General features: G+C 36.4%; 1 protein-coding gene across 4 annotated transcripts; it reads right to left on the minus strand.

Annotated features, from left to right (window-relative positions):
* Positions 1-899: 899 nt before the first annotated feature.
* On the minus strand, positions 900-19826 carry LOC117340932 (beta-1,3-galactosyl-O-glycosyl-glycoprotein beta-1,6-N-acetylglucosaminyltransferase-like). Of its 4 annotated transcripts, none has more exons than XM_033902717.1 (5): positions 18843-19826; positions 17450-17571; positions 8127-9250; positions 2822-3048; positions 900-1324 (listed from the first exon to the last, which is right to left on the minus strand). In XM_033902717.1, the coding sequence occupies exons 3-5, from the start codon at positions 9083-9085 to the stop codon at positions 1014-1016; spliced, it is 1497 nt and encodes a 498-aa protein (XP_033758608.1). In that variant the 5' UTR covers positions 9086-9250; positions 17450-17571; positions 18843-19826; the 3' UTR covers positions 900-1013. The 4 variants fall into 4 exon arrangements, with proteins under 4 accessions (XP_033758608.1, XP_033758606.1, XP_033758609.1 ...); XM_033902715.1 differs by having other exon boundaries at positions 17450-18435; XM_033902718.1 differs by lacking the exon at positions 18843-19826 and adding an exon at positions 18211-18794.
* Between the last annotated feature and the right edge of the window lie 44 nt (positions 19827-19870).

The raw sequence follows: 19870 nt of genomic DNA on the forward strand, positions 1-19870 counted from the left end.
GTTCCGTGCTTTCCCAATGAGAACATAATTATACCACATCCTCCCAAAGTACACACGCGTGCATAGACCTCACGCATGCATCTCTCACACAGGGGATGCTATCCTTAAATGACCTTAGCTGTTAATAGGAAGTTACACAATATTAAATCTTAGTCTTGTGTTTTCAAATGTCCTCTGAATGAACAGAAGATATTTGAGAAACCAGCTCGGCCCTGAAGGGTCCCACACATTGTTTCTTGAGACATGCGTTGAGATACTGAATTTACAACCAAGATACAATAACTTTAAGTCATTCTACACTGGATTTTCTAAGGACGATTATGAAGTCATACAGCCTGTACATGCCGGCTTCCAACTATTGCTTCGATATTCGTTCCAGAAACTTGTGCTACGTGTCTCAACCGTTGGCACATAAGAGCTTACAATGTGTTGTAGGTAGCAATAATCTATTGTGTCTCTCTATCTAGATAACAGTCTTAGCAACAGAAATCTTAACAATAGATACACGTTCGAAATTATCAGTTTTACTACATAATCATGCCTCCAGCTGTCTGAACATTTTGCTTGTTAGAATAAAGAAATATTTGGTAATAAAAGTATTATTCTATTAATAGCTAAGGTCATTTTAGGACGGTGTCCTCTGTGAATATGTATTTATAGGCTGTGGATAAAAGTGCGACAGTGCCAAGTGCAAAATAAACTGTCGCCGAGATGAGGTTGCCCTCGTTCGTTATTTGGCCACACAAATATGACGCTATTTATTGAAGCATGATGACCAATTGCATTGCTCATATCAACGGTCTCCTTGTGTTTAATACCTTTTTTTATTTTATTATGGCACTTCTGTTGTTGATGAGCCGTTAAGAATGTGATAAATATAATTGATGATATATCCAATATCCAAGTTCATGCTTTTATATTAAGTTTGACATGTATAAATTACACCCGGAAGCAAAAGCAATCAGGAAACAATCACAATAATAAAGTACTATCACAAGAATAAAGTACTCTCACTAAACCTGGTTTTTCACAAAGTCAAGATTTTCATAAAAGGTTGTATCGAATTTTGTAGTCTGAAGGTAACCATCGCGTGTTCTGTTGTAAATAAGCTCCTCCATACAGTCCAGCGCGAACGGTTCAAAGTCCCAGTAAAGCTTATTCACGAACAATTCGGGTCTTTGTGCCAACAAAGGAAGATCTTCCACACCAAAAATGCAAATCATCCGCACCCTTTTTCCATGGCAAGGCCAGTCAAATGGTTCACCTCCCCAATTCTTAAACCGTGTTAGGAAAGGTTTGACATCAGTACTGGTCTCTGGTTCACCTGAATGAGTAAAAAAGGTTCCAGTTGATAATAAAAAAAACCAAAAAAAACCCAAACATACTGAGTATTCGTAAAGCAATACAGGTCCCGTAACAATACCCGCCAAAATGAGTAACAGTGACCTTGACCATGTCATGAACGTCGTTTTACAGTGATGTTCCCCCTAAAACGGTTGACCGGGCTCCCCAGCGCCTGAGAGTTGGAGCCCAATAAAGGAAATATAGATTTTTTTTAAAACATCCCTCTTCTTTGTGAATGATAATGCTTGTTCCATACATGGTCTGATGCATCCTTTGGTGAAGGGGAACCTATTTGTATATTCGGTGGGTGGGGCCCCTAGAGTCTGAGTAGCACAATTTTCCTTTTAGATTTGAGGAATTAAGTGTGGAGTATCCTTGGAGAAGGGGGATCGATCATGTGTAAAAGGTGAGACTTGTGTCTAAGGAATGGGGTCGTAATAGGGAAAATAAAGCAAATGCTTTTAAATCCTTCTGTAGAAATAAAATGCATTGCCTAAATCACAGAAGTGTCTAGGGCTTCATAATGCCCTCTTGGTCTCTTATTTAAATCTACAGTAAATGAAATAGAAATTGTATCATACTGTTTATCTGAATTTTGGTTCTGTTGGCGATCATCACAAAATTAATACATCGAACTAAACCAACAAGAGATCTCGGATATATTTTGACTCCCGACATTCAAACGTCTATCTGTTCCTCCTATTAAACCTCTTGATATAAATTTTGACAAAAAGTACTAAGCTTTAGTCCCGGGTTTCAGAAATCACGAATGGTATTACAAATATTTTTTATCAGAAAATTTGAAAATAATAAACTCCTCTTAAAGAAATTCCCCTATCCATGTTAACTGAACGAGTGAAACCTACATATGAAATTTGAGGAAGATCCGTGAAGCACTTTCGGAGGATATTTTTAACTTTTAACTCTCAAAATGGCTGCCTGGACGGACAACAGATGATTTGAACAACACACTATCTGCCATGACCACGTTATGAGAACAACCAACCAATTGAAACACCCCTTGTGTATAAAAAAGTTGAGCCAGGGATAAAATGCTTGGCAGCCACTGATTGGCCAGCATATTATGAAGTAAAAAAAATAGGTATGTAGCCTGATTGGTAACTATCCATAGGTAATGTTGATATAATTTTGTTAGTTCGGTTGAATTCTTTTTCAAAAGTTCGGGTCATGATAATGAAGAGATAATAAAACATTCAGATTTTTGAGAATGTTACAGCGAATTTCACCCGTTTTCAAAATGGCTACCCTTGGAAAAGGTTGAACTGAAAGACTAAACCTTTTTTGATAAAGTGTTGTTATACGAGACCCTAAACTTTTGTTATAAACCATAATTGCCATATTGAATTCGAGAATTTTAATGATATAGTCCAAAACGTTAACACTTAAATTTATGGAAAACAATTTGTTGGTTGGTCTCTTATACACACGTATTTAAACTTAAGTATTTTATACATGCCTTTATAGGTCCCTCGTATACCGAGATGTGGGTTGTGGTTGAGACTAGCGAAGAAGCATTCGTCGGGGATGTCAACTCCGCGCGTCCAGTTAAGGAAATCTATTGCAGTCTGGTTGTGAAGGACGTAGTCGACGAAGTCCCTATTGACGGTTATATGAACGGACCCCTTCACAGGACGAATACCAGCCGGAGGGCTCCCGGCCTTCGCCCAACGTCCAGTATTTGCCCTGGAAATAAAATTAATCAAATTATATATTTTAATAATATTTTGCAAATAATTGATACTTGTCTAATCAGATATGACATGAACACAAAAGTGATTTTTATTTCAAAAGCTGAAGGTTAGTTAAGGCCATATGTACAGTTTATTATCTGATAATTAGAATTTGGTATCAAAGTGTCAGGGTGGTCGACACTCGTTGTTATTTCAGGTGGCCCATCGTCACTACACTGGTCCCTTGCGGGGGCCCCGAAATTAGTCGCTTATTACGACATTCCGGGAGATACAGCTGCCGCATTCTTTTCCCGCTCTTGCACATTTTTTGGTCAAGTGTAAAGATAAAATTTTACATCCCTCAACTGGGGAAAACATTGTTGTTGAATTATGAAGCAAAGATGGTGAGAATTGGAAAAACATAGTTAATCAACCAAGAGTCAAGGTCTCTAAAACAAGTCCAATTTTGTAGTATTTCACTGCTGAACATTTTAACATTATGAAACAAAGTTGGTCGGAATATAACAAAAGAAAACTGATCATAGGCCAAAATCCATGTGTCAAAGGACCATGACCCAAGGTCACTTGATCACAGGTGAAAAGTTAATTTTGTATCTTTTCACTGATAAACCATTTTATGGTGACATTAAAAAAATGTTTAGAATTAATGTCAACTTACTAAAGGACTCATAGAATGTTCAGTGGGAGTCTGAGTTCGGGAAGAAAAACGAACTCACAGAATGTTCAGTTGGAGTCAGAGTTTGACAGGACAAAGGAACTCACAGAATGTTCAGTTGGAGTCAGAGTTTGGGAAGAAAAAATAACTCACAGAATGTTCAGTGGAAGTCTGAGTTTGGGAAGAAAAAAGAACTCACAGAATGTTCAGTTGGAGTCAGAGTTTGACAGGACAAAGGTACTCACAGAATGTTCAGTTGGAGTCAGATAACAAAGAATCCTGTTATAAATTAGATATCAAGATGGCGGTCAGAGTAGGCAAGTGTGCTTTGTAGGCTCCGCGTGAAGCGGATCTGAGTATCTGCTTTAACTCAGTGGACGAAGCTGAAAAAGTATTCACGTGTAAAGATTTAACCCTGGTGTAGTATCATTGGCATTTAAATGCCGCCTAAAAAGAAACAGAAAGCAGAAAAGAAGAAGGAAAGTTCTATCAAAGGAAGCCAAGGTCAGTTGAATAGTACGAGTGTACGTGGGCCGAACGCAGGTGCGAGCCAGGTAGGCATGCACGAACATTCTAGTTACACAGTCCCGTCCAATGGTGTTCACCAGCAATATTTCAACAACGCTACTAGTCCACCTCAATATATGAATATGAACTATCATAATCTCCAATCCCCGACCATGGTGTACCCCCTACCCGGACCCCCTAACGTAAACCCCGCCATGCTCGCTGATTCGACACCCGGTTGGGCCCAGTCCCTAATTAAAAATATTGCCGAAATGAAAGAAAAGTTAAGTAAACACGATTTTATTGAGAGAGCACTCAGTGATGTTAAAAAAAGACGTGAAAAATCTGAATGAGAGGCTGACGGAGGTTGAAAAAAGTCAACAGTTCAGAAGTAAAAAGTACGAGGACAGGAGAGGTGACGGAATGAGGAAGGACGAGGAAATGATGAAACAAGCAATTGACTCCATTATCGAACGCTTTTAAAACGTATCCTACACTGTAGTCGATATAGAATCTCGAGCAATGAATGACACTTTATTACTTTTTGAACAAGACGGTATGCCTCAGGAGGACGAAAACAATATGGCGACCAGTGCGCAGACGGAGACCACGAGTGATACATGAAGTAACCACGGTGAACAACGGCGTGACGAAGGCTGTGTCCGGTGTGTGTTAAAAATATTTCGTGAAAAGTTAAACATTCAGGAGGAGTTAGTATTGATAGATACACAACGTATGGGTCCTAAATCTGAAGGGAAAATCCGACCAATTAAAGTGAAGTTTCATTTATTCGCTCAACGTGAGATGGTGGGAAAAAGTTCTTAGTTTCTGAAATGTAGTGTTATATATATCAACGAGCAATTTCCAAAGTTTGCTCAGGATACAAGGAAGAAATTGTGGCCTGTGTGTAAGCAGGCACGTGCCGACAACAAGTGCGCGGTCCTGATAAAGGACAAGTTATAAATAAACGGTGATTTGTATAGAGGGCCTTTATCATCGGCAGTGGCCAAGCCTCAACCAGGTGGACGTCCTACACGTCTCAGTAAAGTGGATCATGGTTAGTGGAGAATGGTTAGATAAGGGTTATTTGATGGGAGTTTAAATACCAAAACTACTGATCAAATATTTACACTATTTATTACAACATATGATGTTGAACAGAATGTTGGATACCGAAAAATTATGATACAGATATCAATGGTTTTGTTTCTACATGTATACCAGGAATACGTTCAAACCACACAAAAGGTTGTGGTATGACAGTATTAATATGACACAAATTCAAAGAGCAAATTACAATAGACGATATTTTGTTTGATTCAGTTGTATGGTGTAAATTTGACAAAGCATTGTTTGATCATGGCAAAGATGTTTTTGTTGCGGGAGTGTATATCCCGCCTACTCGATCAAATTATCACACACAATATAATTGTGATTTATTTTTTGAAATAGAATCGGCTATAGCAGAGTACTTAAGCCCTGGTCATGTAATGTTGATAGGATATTTTAACTGTAGAACTCAAAGAGAGGCTGATTTTATTAAAAAACGATAAGTTAGCTAAAGTTTTGCAACAAAATGTTTTTTCAATTATGAAAATGAAGTGAGTTTTGATGTACGTAGTAACCCAGACAATGTCATGAACGAATATGGTTCTAGATTATTTAACTTATGTAAGGCTACAGGGCTGAGGATTTTTCAAATGATTTAACATTTAATGGTACAAATGGTATGAGCACGATTTACTATCTTATTGTGAATCCTGTACTTTTTCCATATATTAATAATTTCATTGTATGTAGTTTCACTGAATACTCTGACCACGCCCCTTTACATGTTGAGCTACGAATTACATCTTCACGGGATGTGCCAGTCAACTAGTCAACAGGTGTCGGTAGACCAATATATAAATGGAACAAAAGCCGTAAAGAACAATATTTAAATGCAATTGGAGAAAACATTGACATGATCAACCAGTCAGTAACTATTTCCCGAGAATCTACTCAAGAGTCCATAAATTCCAGTTTGGTACAATTTCACGCATGAAGTCATATGAATACTATCACCGTTTACTACAAGGTCACACAGGTCATCACATGTCAAGGACACAGGACGAGTCCAATCTACCTTATCCACATCCCAGACAAGAAGGTAAACCCTGGTTTGACGACCAGTTACATGCCTTGAAGACCTATTGATACTGAACTATTTTAGTAGAGACAAAAGTAATGAAAAGCATGCACAATTAGTGAGACGTAAGCGTAAACGTGCCGAGGCGAGATGTAAAAAGTAATATAGTATGCTAGAAGGCGATATGCTGGAGCACCTACGGAAGACCAGCCCACGTTATTTTTACAATACATCTACAAGTGTAAAATAGTATACATCAAATGTATCTTTTGATGATTTTTATAATCACTTCAAGGGCTTTGCAACCAACCCTGACCCGGCTGATAATGACCAGCAGGAGTATACTGATTTACATTTTATTTTTATTAATGTACGCTTCTTGCTGAATCAGCTAAAGAGCTGCAAAAGATGCTGAATATGTTACTTGTTTATGCAAGTGCACGGAAGCTGACAATAAATACTGATAAAAGTAAATTTGTGGTTTTTAGAAATGGAGGCCGGTTACGAAATGAGGAGATATAGTTTTTTGACGGAAAGAAAATTGAAGTTGTTGAACAGTTTACTTACCTTGCAGTTATCTTTAAATTTGATAATAAATTCAATATTGTACAAAAACAACTTTCAGTGCAAGGTCTAAAGGCTGTGTTTGCATTACGTAAGTGTAAACACATCAATTTAAATTGTCATATATTAATTAAACTTTTTTGGGGTTCATGCAAGGGTCACGATATTGAAAAAGTCCACTTGGGGTTTTGTAAAAAGATTTTATGTGTTTAAAAATCCACATGTAATGTAATAATTTATTTTGAACTGGGAAGATTTCCATTCCAATTGTGTATATGCCCTGCAGGTGTACCTGCTGCCCCCGTTGCATGATCGTAAGAGGCGACTAAATTTAGGATATTATCTTTTCTCTTATTTCTGAACAACTTTCTCCTTCCTTATGTCTCCATTGACAATGCCTTACTTTTGGCCTTCAGCTGAGTTGAGCATTCGCCCCTGTGAGGAAGGCTTTGGGTTCTGTCCCCTAGCCGAGACATACCGGGTCTTTAAAATGGTAGTTGCTACTCCTGCTTAGCTCTCAGTATATTAGGAGTGGAACGACTGGTTCGCCCATTGTCAGTATAATGTGACCGGGTGGGGTGTCTTGTATAATGTGACCGGGTGGGGTGTCTTGTATAATGTGACCGGGTGGGGTGTCATGATGGGTGTCTTCGGCTGTTGTTTCAGTGAGGTAGCACTATAAATCGGTAAAAGTTCCAGCCTACCACAAGGCCATATATCGCACGCACGGCAGGCCGTCCTTAAATGGCCTTAGCTGTTGATAGGACGTTAAACAAATAAAACCAAACCAATTGTGTATAGCCAGTATTATAATGCAACTAAGTACTGGGTCAAGCTATTAAGTTCTAAGAATTATATCCCTAGAGCTGCATACGATCAATTAATTATATGTGGACAAATCAAAACAATTCACATATTTCTGTAGACTTGCCATATATTCAGCTAAACAAATCTGACACTGCACGACAGGATATATTTGGATCATTAGAGAATTCCTCAAAATGTAATGTGTATAGACATGTAGTAATGTAGTAATGATTTATCACTACAACATTATTTAAGTAATTATATAACAAAACGCTATAGAATTGCTTTTAGTAGATTACGTCTCAGCACATAGTCTGTACATTGAAACTGGTCGGATATACAGCCACAAGACAGGCCGTTGTTGACCTTCAGTTTTGCAAATGAAAATCCTACCTTATAAAATCCTTACCTTTTCACTGTTCCTTCGAGATCATTTGCTCCATTGTAAACTTTAAGAATCTTCACAAGTTCTGCATTGGATCGAAGTGGAAACTCCTGCCCAGTCAGATTTATTAAGTACTTCCAACTTTTGTACTTCCATAGTTCCTTCATACAGATAAGTTCAGGCTCAACTACAGTAAACGTTCCCCAGCGAACGTCTACTGAAATATTGGTGATGAACACATTATCGAAGCAGCCGGCTATTCCCGTTAACGTGTCCCGAAAGTCATTTGGAGACTTGGAATCAATGTGTATACAGTAAAAATTCTGTGGGCGATAAATAGCCCTCAGAAGACGTTCAGTCTGTTCTAGTTCTTTAAAAACAATCATACTGTAAGCTATTGGGAAATTCTCTTCTTCCTCTGTTAATGAACTTGTGATATAATGCATCTGGCGTTTAAATTTTTCGCAGTCCTTTGTCATTTCTACGTAAGATGAAAGTGGAAATGGAGGTTTTGGATGTTCCATTAAAGTTTTAGCACGTTTTTGTTCAGACTGGTCTCCTGAGAAAAGCAATGGACAGTCTATTCCAATTGCCGTCTTCCTTGGGGGAAGCAACCACTTATCTTCAAAAGTACTCGACGGTGTGGTAGCCTTGCTTGATGTTTCTTGTGGCCTCAAATGTTTTAAGTCCTTACTGTACAATTGTTTTAAAAAATTGGACGGAAGATTAGCGATGCGAAGTATAACATCAGATTGAGGGGTATCTCCTTCGAATGATCCTTTTATATTTAATGTTTCATTTTGATAATTAAAGTGTCTAGCAATAAAATGGATATGGTCAGAAGAATTCGTAGATGTTATTCTTTCATTAGCAGTAAATATTGTTTGTAAGTCATAGTATTGGAAAATATACACAATCGCGCACACACTCACAACAACACATGTCACGTGTTTACTCGAGCAGGGCAGATTGCTCGACTTCATTTTGCTGTTCGAAATGTATAATGTGGTTAAGAACGGATTAAGTCCTATAAACGTATTATATTGAACTTCAATATCATATTTAAATATTCGCTAGGGCAGGCACAATAGTTCGTCACTGAAGGCGTCTTATCTGTCTGTAGGGAGTCTGAATTTGATGTTTCCCTCCTGAAATCAAAAGAGAATAACATTGATAATCAGAAGAAACGGAAATAGAACTACTTTACTTCGGGACTTAATTAATTACTATTTATTAATCCTTTATATGCGATTTGATGAGATAAAAACATTGTTTTTGTGGATCTACAAACACATTATTACATGCTTTGTGAAAACATTTCGGTTATAAAATGGCAGGGCTTCACTTTGAAACTCCAGCCTCACAGATAAGTTTTAGAATAAAGGGACAGCTGTACATGTGATGCAGTTTACTTCATTTTATCTCTACTATATCTTATGTTAAAGAGTGTTTATGTGTGATTTGTATAATCATTTCAAGTACAGGGGTTGGTATGCTTCCCATAGAACTGCGTTTTATTAGGAAAATGTTACGAATAAATGGGAATTATTATCAAACGTTTATTGATATTATGTACACGCTTAATTAAATTTAATAGTTAAAAATATTCCAATCATTTTGAACTGAACTGATATTATTTTTATATTTTACATGAAAATACATATAATATAGAAACAACTCTAAACGCTGGAATGGGTGTTATTACATGTCGAAACACCATTTTCATTTGAAAAAAACAAATTTGAATGATGTTTTTTTAAAGCTCGATAAATGAGTCGCTATCGAACGACAAACACGGTGGACCTGAATGGGATTGAGTGGACCTGAACGGGATTTTAGCTGTATTATAGCTAAGTTTGTATAATCAATTTTTTGTGCATAATACAGGAAGAGATGTTATTTCATAGTAAAATACTATTTCTGTACAAAAAAAATCATAATGATGTATTTTACAGCTCGATAAATGGGTCGCTATTCGAACTGACAAACACGGCGGACCTGAATGGGATCGAGTGGACCTGAACGGGATTTTAACTGTATTATAGCTAAGTTTGTATAATATTTTTGTGCATAATGCAAGAAGAGATGTTATTTCATAGTAAAATACCATTTCTATTTTTTTTTAAATAAAAGATATATATTTTAATTAAGTTATGTAAACGAGTCGCTAATCGAACCAACAAACATGGTCGACCTGAACGGGATCGGTTGGGCCTGAATGGGAGTCTAGACATGCCCGTGTGAGTATTCAACAAATAATAAAACTTTTGAAAAAAATGTAGAACTCTTGGCCATTTGAAATGTTAATGATTAATGATTTACATCCGAGCATTTATACGCACAATGCGGGCTGCAGATGAAAACCTATTTATTATTTAAAGCACTAATGAATACCTATCGACTGAAAAAAAGAAACATTTTCTACAAGAGTTTGGTTCTTTGAAAGAACTTCATCAGCTTCCCTTTTAGCCAATTCATCATAACCCAAGTGGGGTGGGGGGTGGGGGGGGGGGGGGGGGGGGGGATGGGGGGATGGGGGGGGGACACGTTGTGGACAAGCCCATGTACGCCAGTCGCTCTATGGTGGTGTAAAATTATCCCACGCCCACGTTATAGTTTTTTTGTCGTGGGAGGGCGACCGAAGGGAGCCAAGAGGCTTACTATATAATTATATTAAAATTTTATCTTTATATATATTTTAAGTTATTTTTACAAAAAATATCGGTAGATATATATGTGTGTTCAAGAGTGAGATTATTGTCGTATGTTGGTGTTCAAATAAGGGGCGATATATAATGCGTCTGTTATGTACCCCGGGTCTAAGGCCACCAGTTACACCCGACAGTCGAGAACGTCACTGCTTCCGTAAGGTACAGTACTTTGTCCTTTTGCCGGGCTTGGCTGGAGGTATAGATGGTCCGGGGCGTCCCTATGGTGTATGCGGGTTTTTATCTTATACTAGTGTATGCGTATCAAAAGTATATAAGAAAAAATGCAGAAAAAAGCGGCAGTAGAAATTTAATAAAAAAAACAAAGGATTTAACATGAAAAGGAGGAGGAAAATTTGTTAGCTGTCTAATACTTAAAAAAGTAATTTATTGTTACGTGAGGGCTAATGTACCCAGCTTATTTAAATAATTATGTAATAGCTACGTATAAAATGTATAAGCTAAAACATTTTAAAATGTAAAAACAGTTAAAAAAAATTCTCTGCCACTGGAATAGTTGTCTGGTATCATTTTAATGAACAAAAATATAAAAGATATTATAGTTGCCAGGCGGACTGTGTCCTTTAGTGTCCTGGCCAAAAAAGTGGGAGTATGTCTGCAGTGAAACTATACACAGTTTATAGGTCCACTCGATCCCATTCTGATCCGCTGTGTTTGTCGTTGGATTAGCGATTCATTTAACAAGCTTTAAAAAACATCATTCAAATTTGTTTTTTCGAATGAAAATGGTGTTTCGACATGTAATAACACCCATTCTTGCATAAAACACTGAGAAATAACACATTTATAATCAATAAACACCTTTAAAACCCATTCAGGTCCAGATTCAGGTCCGTTCATGTCTTTAGGAGGACCCACATTTTGAAGAAAAACTATCTTATAGAATAATATTAAAATATTGGCAATTCTTTAATTTTATAACAAGTAATTTTCTATAATACCTTTTTTAATATGTTAATATTGATTTAAATTCAAAAGATGAAAATAAAAACAAGGTTCCAAACCCTAAATTAGTTAATTTAACTTAATGCAACATAACAATTGACATAATTTTAGCTAATTTTAGTAAAATTGTCAGAGCCGGTTTCACGCACATGGCTTTCTTTTGCACATGTATGTAAGCAAAGGGTTGAAATATTTTGATATCGAATTTATAATAAAGCAACTTATAGATATTTGAAAATTTACTAATTGATGAAATTTCAAAGTCGACTAGTAAAATTGTGATAGCTAAAACCTGGTAACTCTTTGATTTTGTCAAATAATTTTCCATCTTTTACTTTTTTGTAATAAGCTGAAATAAATTTAATTTCAAAAGTTAAAATAAATTACACACCATCTTTCTACACCCAAAGTAACTGAATTTTACTTAATGCGACATAATAATTGACAATGTTAGCTTAAATTTGTCAGGAAAGCTTTCATGCATATTATTTTCTTCGATGCATGAAAGTGTAAGGTTAAAATATGTTGTATGGTATTTGAGGCAAATATATTTGAAAATTTACTTCATTCACTTATCAATACAAAAGATGATATAATTTGTCACTGTCCTAAGAACCATTTCAATAAAGGGCAGGTCAGAGACTTTTATTTCAAAATTTAAAGCATTTGAATATAAATAATTCATTAAAAAATTGAGAAAAAAACTGTTATTGAAACCAAATTGATCAATATACTGTTAGTGTGTACTGAAGTACATGTACAGTAGTTCCTTGAAAGTTCGTGTCATTGTAAGCTGATATGTATGTGATATGATTCTCGAAACGTTGCTCCTCGACATAAACAAATAGCAGCTGATTAAGATATCAAAACATAAACATATATCAATTAACTAGGCCTAACGAAACAGTAATTTCATTAAACAAACAAACAATACAGAAAATAAATATTACATATTTAAACGTCGACCGTCTCTAAAACGTGAATGAACACGTATGACATTTACAAGCTTACGCGAGTTTAGATCATTTGTTATCGAAAAGAACTGAACGCTGGTCTGGGTTGACGATGAATACCCATTACTGATCATGTCAAGCAACCAATTTGGTCATAGTAGAACAGCTATAACCTGCAATGTCACCTTTAATATGATATAATATTAATTAAGTCCTGGTACTTGCGGTAAAATGTAATATAACTCACTTTGACTGCAGTTTAAGCCTTGAGTTGAACGGGTAAGCGGCGTGAAGTCCCCGGTGTTGTTCCATCCGGAACTCCTCGGGGAATCATTTCAGGGACAATACCCGATGAGTTCCGGATGGCGTTATTCTATAGTTTTCCTTTATATATGCGGACAAGCCGACAGAACCAAATATGTTAATAATTTCCATCACGTATAAACTTCATACATCAATCTTAACGGACCTGTTGATGTTAATACAGACTTAAAAAGACATCATCAATATGATTCGCGCAAAACAAATATAAAACCAGTTGATCCACAATGATTTTAATGCTGATAACTCTGTGTGCCGACCCGGTCCATCTGTTCCAACCGTGCTAAACGGAAAGGAAACGTCCGGTCTAGCGTCATCAAAACAGGCAGCCTATTTATAGGTAATTACCCCAGTCGAGTGGGAAAATACTGAGAAGGTCGAAAAAATAGGCCATTTTCAAAACAATATTGTGGCCGTTCTGCTAAAGATATCGAAAAACTAAACAGACTGTTTTATTAAGGAAACATTTATCTCTTTGTATGACCATTGTATATATCTCTGGATTTTTTTCTGAATTTTGAGGGCGATTTAAACAGAACCTCTCGGTCAAATTGTCGATTTTGACATGTTTGACCCAAAATATCTCACAAAAACGATTTTCCACAGAGATACCAGATACACCCAGACCTAGATCGAGCCGAGTTTTACAATGGCTCAAAGTATCAACCAAATTGTATGTGCCAATTTTTCTGTCCTCAAATCGCTATTATATCCGGCAAAATAGGCGAATTAGCTCGTATTATCATTACGTTCCGTAAGGAACGATAACTCTAATGAGTTATCGCCCCTCACTACACTTCATTCTTTACTAGTGGGGTGACACCTAAAGGAGTGTCACAGAAAGAATGAAGTGCAGTTAGGGAAGATAACTCTGGATGAGCACGAAAGACAGAAAAAAATAAATGCTGAGGGTGATACAGAAATGTCCGTCTTGAGTTCAGAGGTTCCATGCACGAGTCCTGGTTTATATCAAAATCGTTCAATGTCAATATTTCGACCAATAAGAAGCATCAGCGTGGTTATATGGCAATGAATCCCATGTGGTTGAATTCGAATTCCCCTATTTACAAAAATGTACCATTTTGCATCCAAATCCATTGTCTAAACTTCGACCAATCGGAAGCCTTGGCAATGATACCGATGCAATGGAATTTGCAGTCCCCTAATACCAATATATACCATATACCAATGGTAATCGAAATCAAAGAATATCTAAATTTTCACCAGGCAGAGGCAAATAAGTCTGCGGCGGCCATCTTGGCTGACCGATCGGAAAATAAAAGATCAGTTGCAAACCCCATGACCTTGAAGAACATTTGTGTCATTTTTTTTAAGTGGGACACTAAATAGATTATTGGTTATCTTATAACACTGGTAACCCCAAAAACCTTTATTTCCTTTCCTTTAGCATAAATACCTTCACTTGCTCTTAATTTCCTCACTTTCACTTAATTTTCTCACATGCACTTAATTTATTCGCGCGACATTTAAAACTATAAAATACGTTTAAATATTGATACTGGCGAGAGGAAATTGAAGATTTGGGGGTTACCACTGTAATAATTTTCATAATTCTTCAGTTTTCTGGAATATGACACATTAATTGATTATGAGACAGCAATTGGCATCTATGCAAGCATACGTTAGGGTCTCTCGTGTGTTGTTGTTCAGTGAGGTAGTCACCCACTACTATAAGGAGACCCAGAATTAAAACGATCCTGATTGCAATATATACACGTGGTAATAAAACAACCAAACAATCAACCCTAAGTTTATCTTTGTAACAGATGTACTCGCGGTATTCTAATCGATAAATAATTACATATACGATCAAAGATAAAAACAAATGTCATGCATATCATTATGATGTCAAAATCAGGGCTTCTAGGGACCACAGAACAAAATCAAAAATAGATTATGGGTTTTTCCCGTTTGGGCAGAAGATTTAATAGGAAGGTGAATGCATCCGGGCCTACTGATTGGATATTTAGGTGACTCGTGACGTAACATCCGCCACCTCTCGATAAAATACGACCCTTTTTCAAAACCCTATTGTGGCCGTTCTATGAAAGATATAGAAAAACTAAAGATACGCTTTTCTTCAGAACTATCTCTTCTTGTTATGTTTGGAGTTCAAATTTTTGGATTGAATCGCTTATTTTTAAGGACCGGTTAAACAGAAGCTACCGGTCAAAGTGACGATTTTGGCATGTTTGACCCAAAATATCTCATAAATACGAATTTCCACAGGGATACCAGATACATCCAGACCTAGATCGAGCCGAGTTTTACAATGGTTCAAAACCCTATCAAAATTGTATGTGTCATTTTTTCCACCCCCAAATCGCTACAATAGCCGGCAAAAATCGCGAATTAGCTCATAATATCATTACGTTCCGTAAGGAACGATAACGAGTTATCGTCCCTTACTACACTTCATTCTTTATTTAAATCAAACTAAAAAAATAATTGAAACACAAAGCTACATATTTCACAGCTGTTCATGTCTATCACTCAAGTTTAACGTAAATGTAGAGTTTGTTTCTGTAAAATGATTCTGAAATTTTTTAACATCATCGGCCCTTTTTCGAAGTTATCATTATCACATCGTTAATGATGAAATGCTGATGTATGCGGTAAATACACAAAGAAACGATTTTTGTAACCATATCGATTTTTAATTAAAATGTTACAAATGTATAATTTTACCGTCCTCCACTTTCTGAACGCCCCACATTTATCAGTTTCGTTTGCTTATAAATAACACAGAGCTTTTACGTTCATCAGGATCTTTACTAAGCCGACTGTCCACATGCTTTCCCAACACGTTATTACTAGGTAACTCTGCTATGCCGCTCTAAGTATTACAGACCCCACTGACACGTAGACACGAGCGGTGATAAAAACTCCCAAAGGACTGTTACAGGTCGAATATTTTACCTTTGTTACCCTAACTTGTTATTAAGTAGATTTATTTTCCTTGTGGAAATTATTCATCCATCTAGCTAGATCGAATTACAAATGTCCAAGTGGCACTGGTTTCGTCATACCAGGTTTGATTTAAATCGGAGCCTCTCGTTATTTTCTACGCTAGCAGACGTAGGCGAGGTAGAATAGGCTAGAATTACCATAATCCCATGTGTTCCCTATCACACCGTTTTTACATCGCGTGCTGCACGTGGGAATCACTTTCTCTCATACATATTAATTCATTTTCCCCTTCACTGACCAATCAAATTTCAACTTCTAGAAACAGACATATATTTCCTGCTACTACTAGGAAACGCAGGACAATACCACTCGTGATAGCGCGAATCTAATGTAAGCTTTATATAGCTATCTCCCTAAAGGGAACAACCAACCAATTGAAAAAATATATTTTTGAAATAGCCCCTGTGTATAGAACGTTGAGCCAAGAATAAATGTCTGGCAGCCACTGATTGGCCAGTATGTTATGAAGTGAGAAAATAGATATGTAGCCTGATAAGTAACTATCAATGAGAAATGTTGATATAAATTTCGTAAGTCCGATTGATTTTTTTCCCAAACGTTCAGGTAATAATAATAAACAGGTAAACATTTAAGATTTTTGAGAATTTTTACTGCTAAATTCACCTATTTTCAAAATAGCTACCATGGAGAAAATTTGAGCTGAAAGACCCAACTTTTTTTTTGATTAGGTGTTATATCAGACCCTAAACTTTTGTTATAAACCATAATTGTCATATTGAATTCAAGAATTTGAATGAAATACTCCAAAACGTTAACACGTTAAAGTCTATGGGGAAACAATTGGTTGGTTGGTCTCTAAAACATACAGCCGTAGACATCCAGCGGGACAACTCATCCAGCTACAGGAAAGGTTATTTAATCTAACATTAGGCATTCGAATGTGTTTCAAATTTTACGTGCTTTCAAAACCTATGGTCATTTAAAGCAGAAATATCGCAGATAATAAATGCACTCGCTGTACCTTATTAATGATATCCAGAGGCGAATAAGTTTTAAATATTTGTCATTTCAATTTTTTTTCTTAACTACTTTTCCATTGCTGATATATTCCTAGTCACTTCTTTTGATTCAGTGTGTTGAACCGGAAGATAATTGATAATTACAATGCTAAATCGTGCCCAAAACAATTATAACTAGATATTGATATAAGAATGTAGGAAGTGGCGCATTTAAACAGGATTGCGATATGTGTTGCTGTTTATTCAGCATATATTTAATTGTAATATTGATTTAAAGTTTTCGTATTTGAATAGTCTTATTTGTTTTGGGGGTTAAACGTCCTCGCAACAGCCAGGATCATATAAGGACGGTTGTCGAGGAGATACCAAACGTAAGAAAACAAAGTACACAATTACAAATAGGAAGTTAGTACTAAAAGCAAACTTACCTTTTTGTTGCTATTTGGTCAATAAATTGTCCTTCACTTCAATGTTTCATCCGGTTTTTTCTTTAAAATAAACATATGCTCCACCATATGTTACAGTATAATCGCAAAACTCGATGTGTTACCTTCGTATAAAAAAGGAAACCGTCAACAATATGTGATTAACGCATTCTGAAATAGCTACATTACTTCCTCCTTCATTTAAATTAGATCATCACGCATGCGCGCATATTCCTTAAAAACCGTTATCATTGGTAAATAAAGGTGCAATATATCAGAAGAAATATCAATAGAACTTTAGGTTCTCGTGGTTACCTATTGGTTTTGAATCTGCATAATGTTTATTATGTCAAATGTCACTATCTCGGCAGTAAACCAATCAGTATAGGAAAAATATTCCGTGTCGGCGTCTTAAAACCGGGACATATGTGGCATATAAATGATACTATGTTTCAATATTATCACACCTGTGTACACAAATCAACTTTGATAACACGTTTTTTTTGTCTCTGAGGTAAGATTTCAACGTCTGGATCTATAAAAATATTAATTCATTACAATAAATATTATAAAATATGTTAGCTTAAATGCACTGAATTCCATCACACTAATTATAAAAACTAAGCTGTCTTTTAAAGTCACCGAGCCACGTTACATCAAATTTTCTACTACAAAGTTATGTTCTTGCAATTTTGTCCATAGCACCAATTTATCATATTAAATTGACTATATTTGTCCAACACAGATGTACTTAACGTATGTACCCTCCACACTGGGGAGGCCGTCCCTAACTGACCATAGGTATTGATAGGACTCCACACACAACAAAACCAAACATAAATTAATCCATGATAAGTCAGTTGGTCGGGCCATGACAGTGAACACAGCAAAACCAAATCCAAATTAGTCCATATGTCTCGAAGTCTGTCCATGATGATAAACACAGCAAAACCAAATCCAAATTAGTCCATATGTCCAGTAGTCTCGCCCTGACGTTAAACACAACAACACCAAATCCATATTAGTCTATAAGTCCAGTAGTTTCGCCCTGACGTTAAACACAAACAACAAAACCAAATCCAAATTAGTCCATAAGTCTAGAAGTCTGTCCATGATGATAAACACAACAAAACCAAATCCCTATTAGTCTATAAGTTCAGTAATCTCGCCCTGATTTTTTATCTTAAATATGCAGGGGAGTTTAATATGTGCCTAAAACACAATATTCCCGGACGCTTAAGCCTTAATATTTTAATTCTAGAAACAAATTTCATATTTATTCTAATAAAGACACTACAGGTATACCAATACGCATATATTTGTTATGTAGTTATTGTATTTTAACAATTGTTGCCTCCTATCATCTACATACTGTTACTAATATATAAAATGATACCTTTTTCCGATAGCAGTAAACAGGCCGTTATCACAGGTACGCCATTTTGTCGGATACCTAGCCATAGGTACATTGATTACTCCCGCCGTTATCTGGAAACGTTTACACAACTCAGCAAAGGTAGATAATACATTCAGGTAGCGTGTCCTAGCCGACGTTGTCGCGTGATAAGATAAAGTGAGGGCTGTAGTAGTTGGATAGACGTTGTGTCCTAGACACATTCAAGTTGTCCCGTTATAATACTATTTTGATTAAGTCTTGAGAGCATGTCTATCCACGAATCACCATTCTTCGTGATAAATAAATTCAAAACTTTAACATGGCCGTCACGGCGGCCATTTTGTAACATCATTGCACAACACATATTTGAAACTTTTTTTTAAGAGTTCCACCAGTTTGATTTAGCTCTAACCTACCTGAAATGATCATAAGATTATCCTGACAAGAGTTGTTATTTTTCAGGCCGGTCCAAAATCTAACATGGCCGTCATCTTGAAAAAAGCATATTTGAACTTCTTATCAAGGAAGTGGAGTGGGGGCAACAAAGTGTTGTTAGTTTTCGGTCTCGTAAAACCTATTTTGTAAAATGATTGCGCAATTATGATTTTCCTGAACAACACTGATATAAACTTCTGGAACCGACTATGTATTGTTATTTTTCGGGTCAATCCGAAATCAAAGGTGGCTTCCATGACTCGTATTGACGAAGGGCCATATCAAAATACAATACATTACCCAATACAATACCTCGCTTTCGCATACTGCCGAAAAACACCCAGCAGGATATCCCGCCCGGTCACATTAGTCTGTTTTAACCGGTCCTTGTCCAATCAGTATATTTTTTATAAAGTAGTTAAATAATTGCGTCCCGAAAATTTCTGTCTTAAATAGTAGTTTAAATCTCCCTTAACCGCACACTATCTTTTTCATTATCCGGCACATTTCCAAAGTCCAGTTCCTTCTCTCGGCCTCGTACTGGTCAAGTGTTCAGCGGGAGCTAGACGGTCTCTAGTAACTCTACATATAAA

The sequence above is a fragment of the Pecten maximus genome, chromosome 13, assembly GCF_902652985.1.
Source record: "Pecten maximus chromosome 13, xPecMax1.1, whole genome shotgun sequence".
NCBI classification, from domain to species: Eukaryota; Metazoa; Mollusca; class Bivalvia; order Pectinida; family Pectinidae; genus Pecten; species Pecten maximus.

Bases quoted from the DNA above. Each gene is read 5' to 3' on its own strand.
- LOC117340932 (XM_033902717.1), bottom strand. From the start codon at position 9,085: ATGAAGTCGAGCAATCTGCCCTGCTCGAGTAAACACGTGACATGTGTT. The intron at 3,049-8,126 runs GTAAGGATTTTA...TTTTATTTCCAG, and splicing joins CTCGAAGGAACAGTGAAAAG to GGCAAATACTGGACGTTGGG. The intron at 1,325-2,821 runs GCATGTATAAAA...TTACTCATTCAG, and splicing joins TATACGAGGGACCTATAAAG to GTGAACCAGAGACCAGTACT.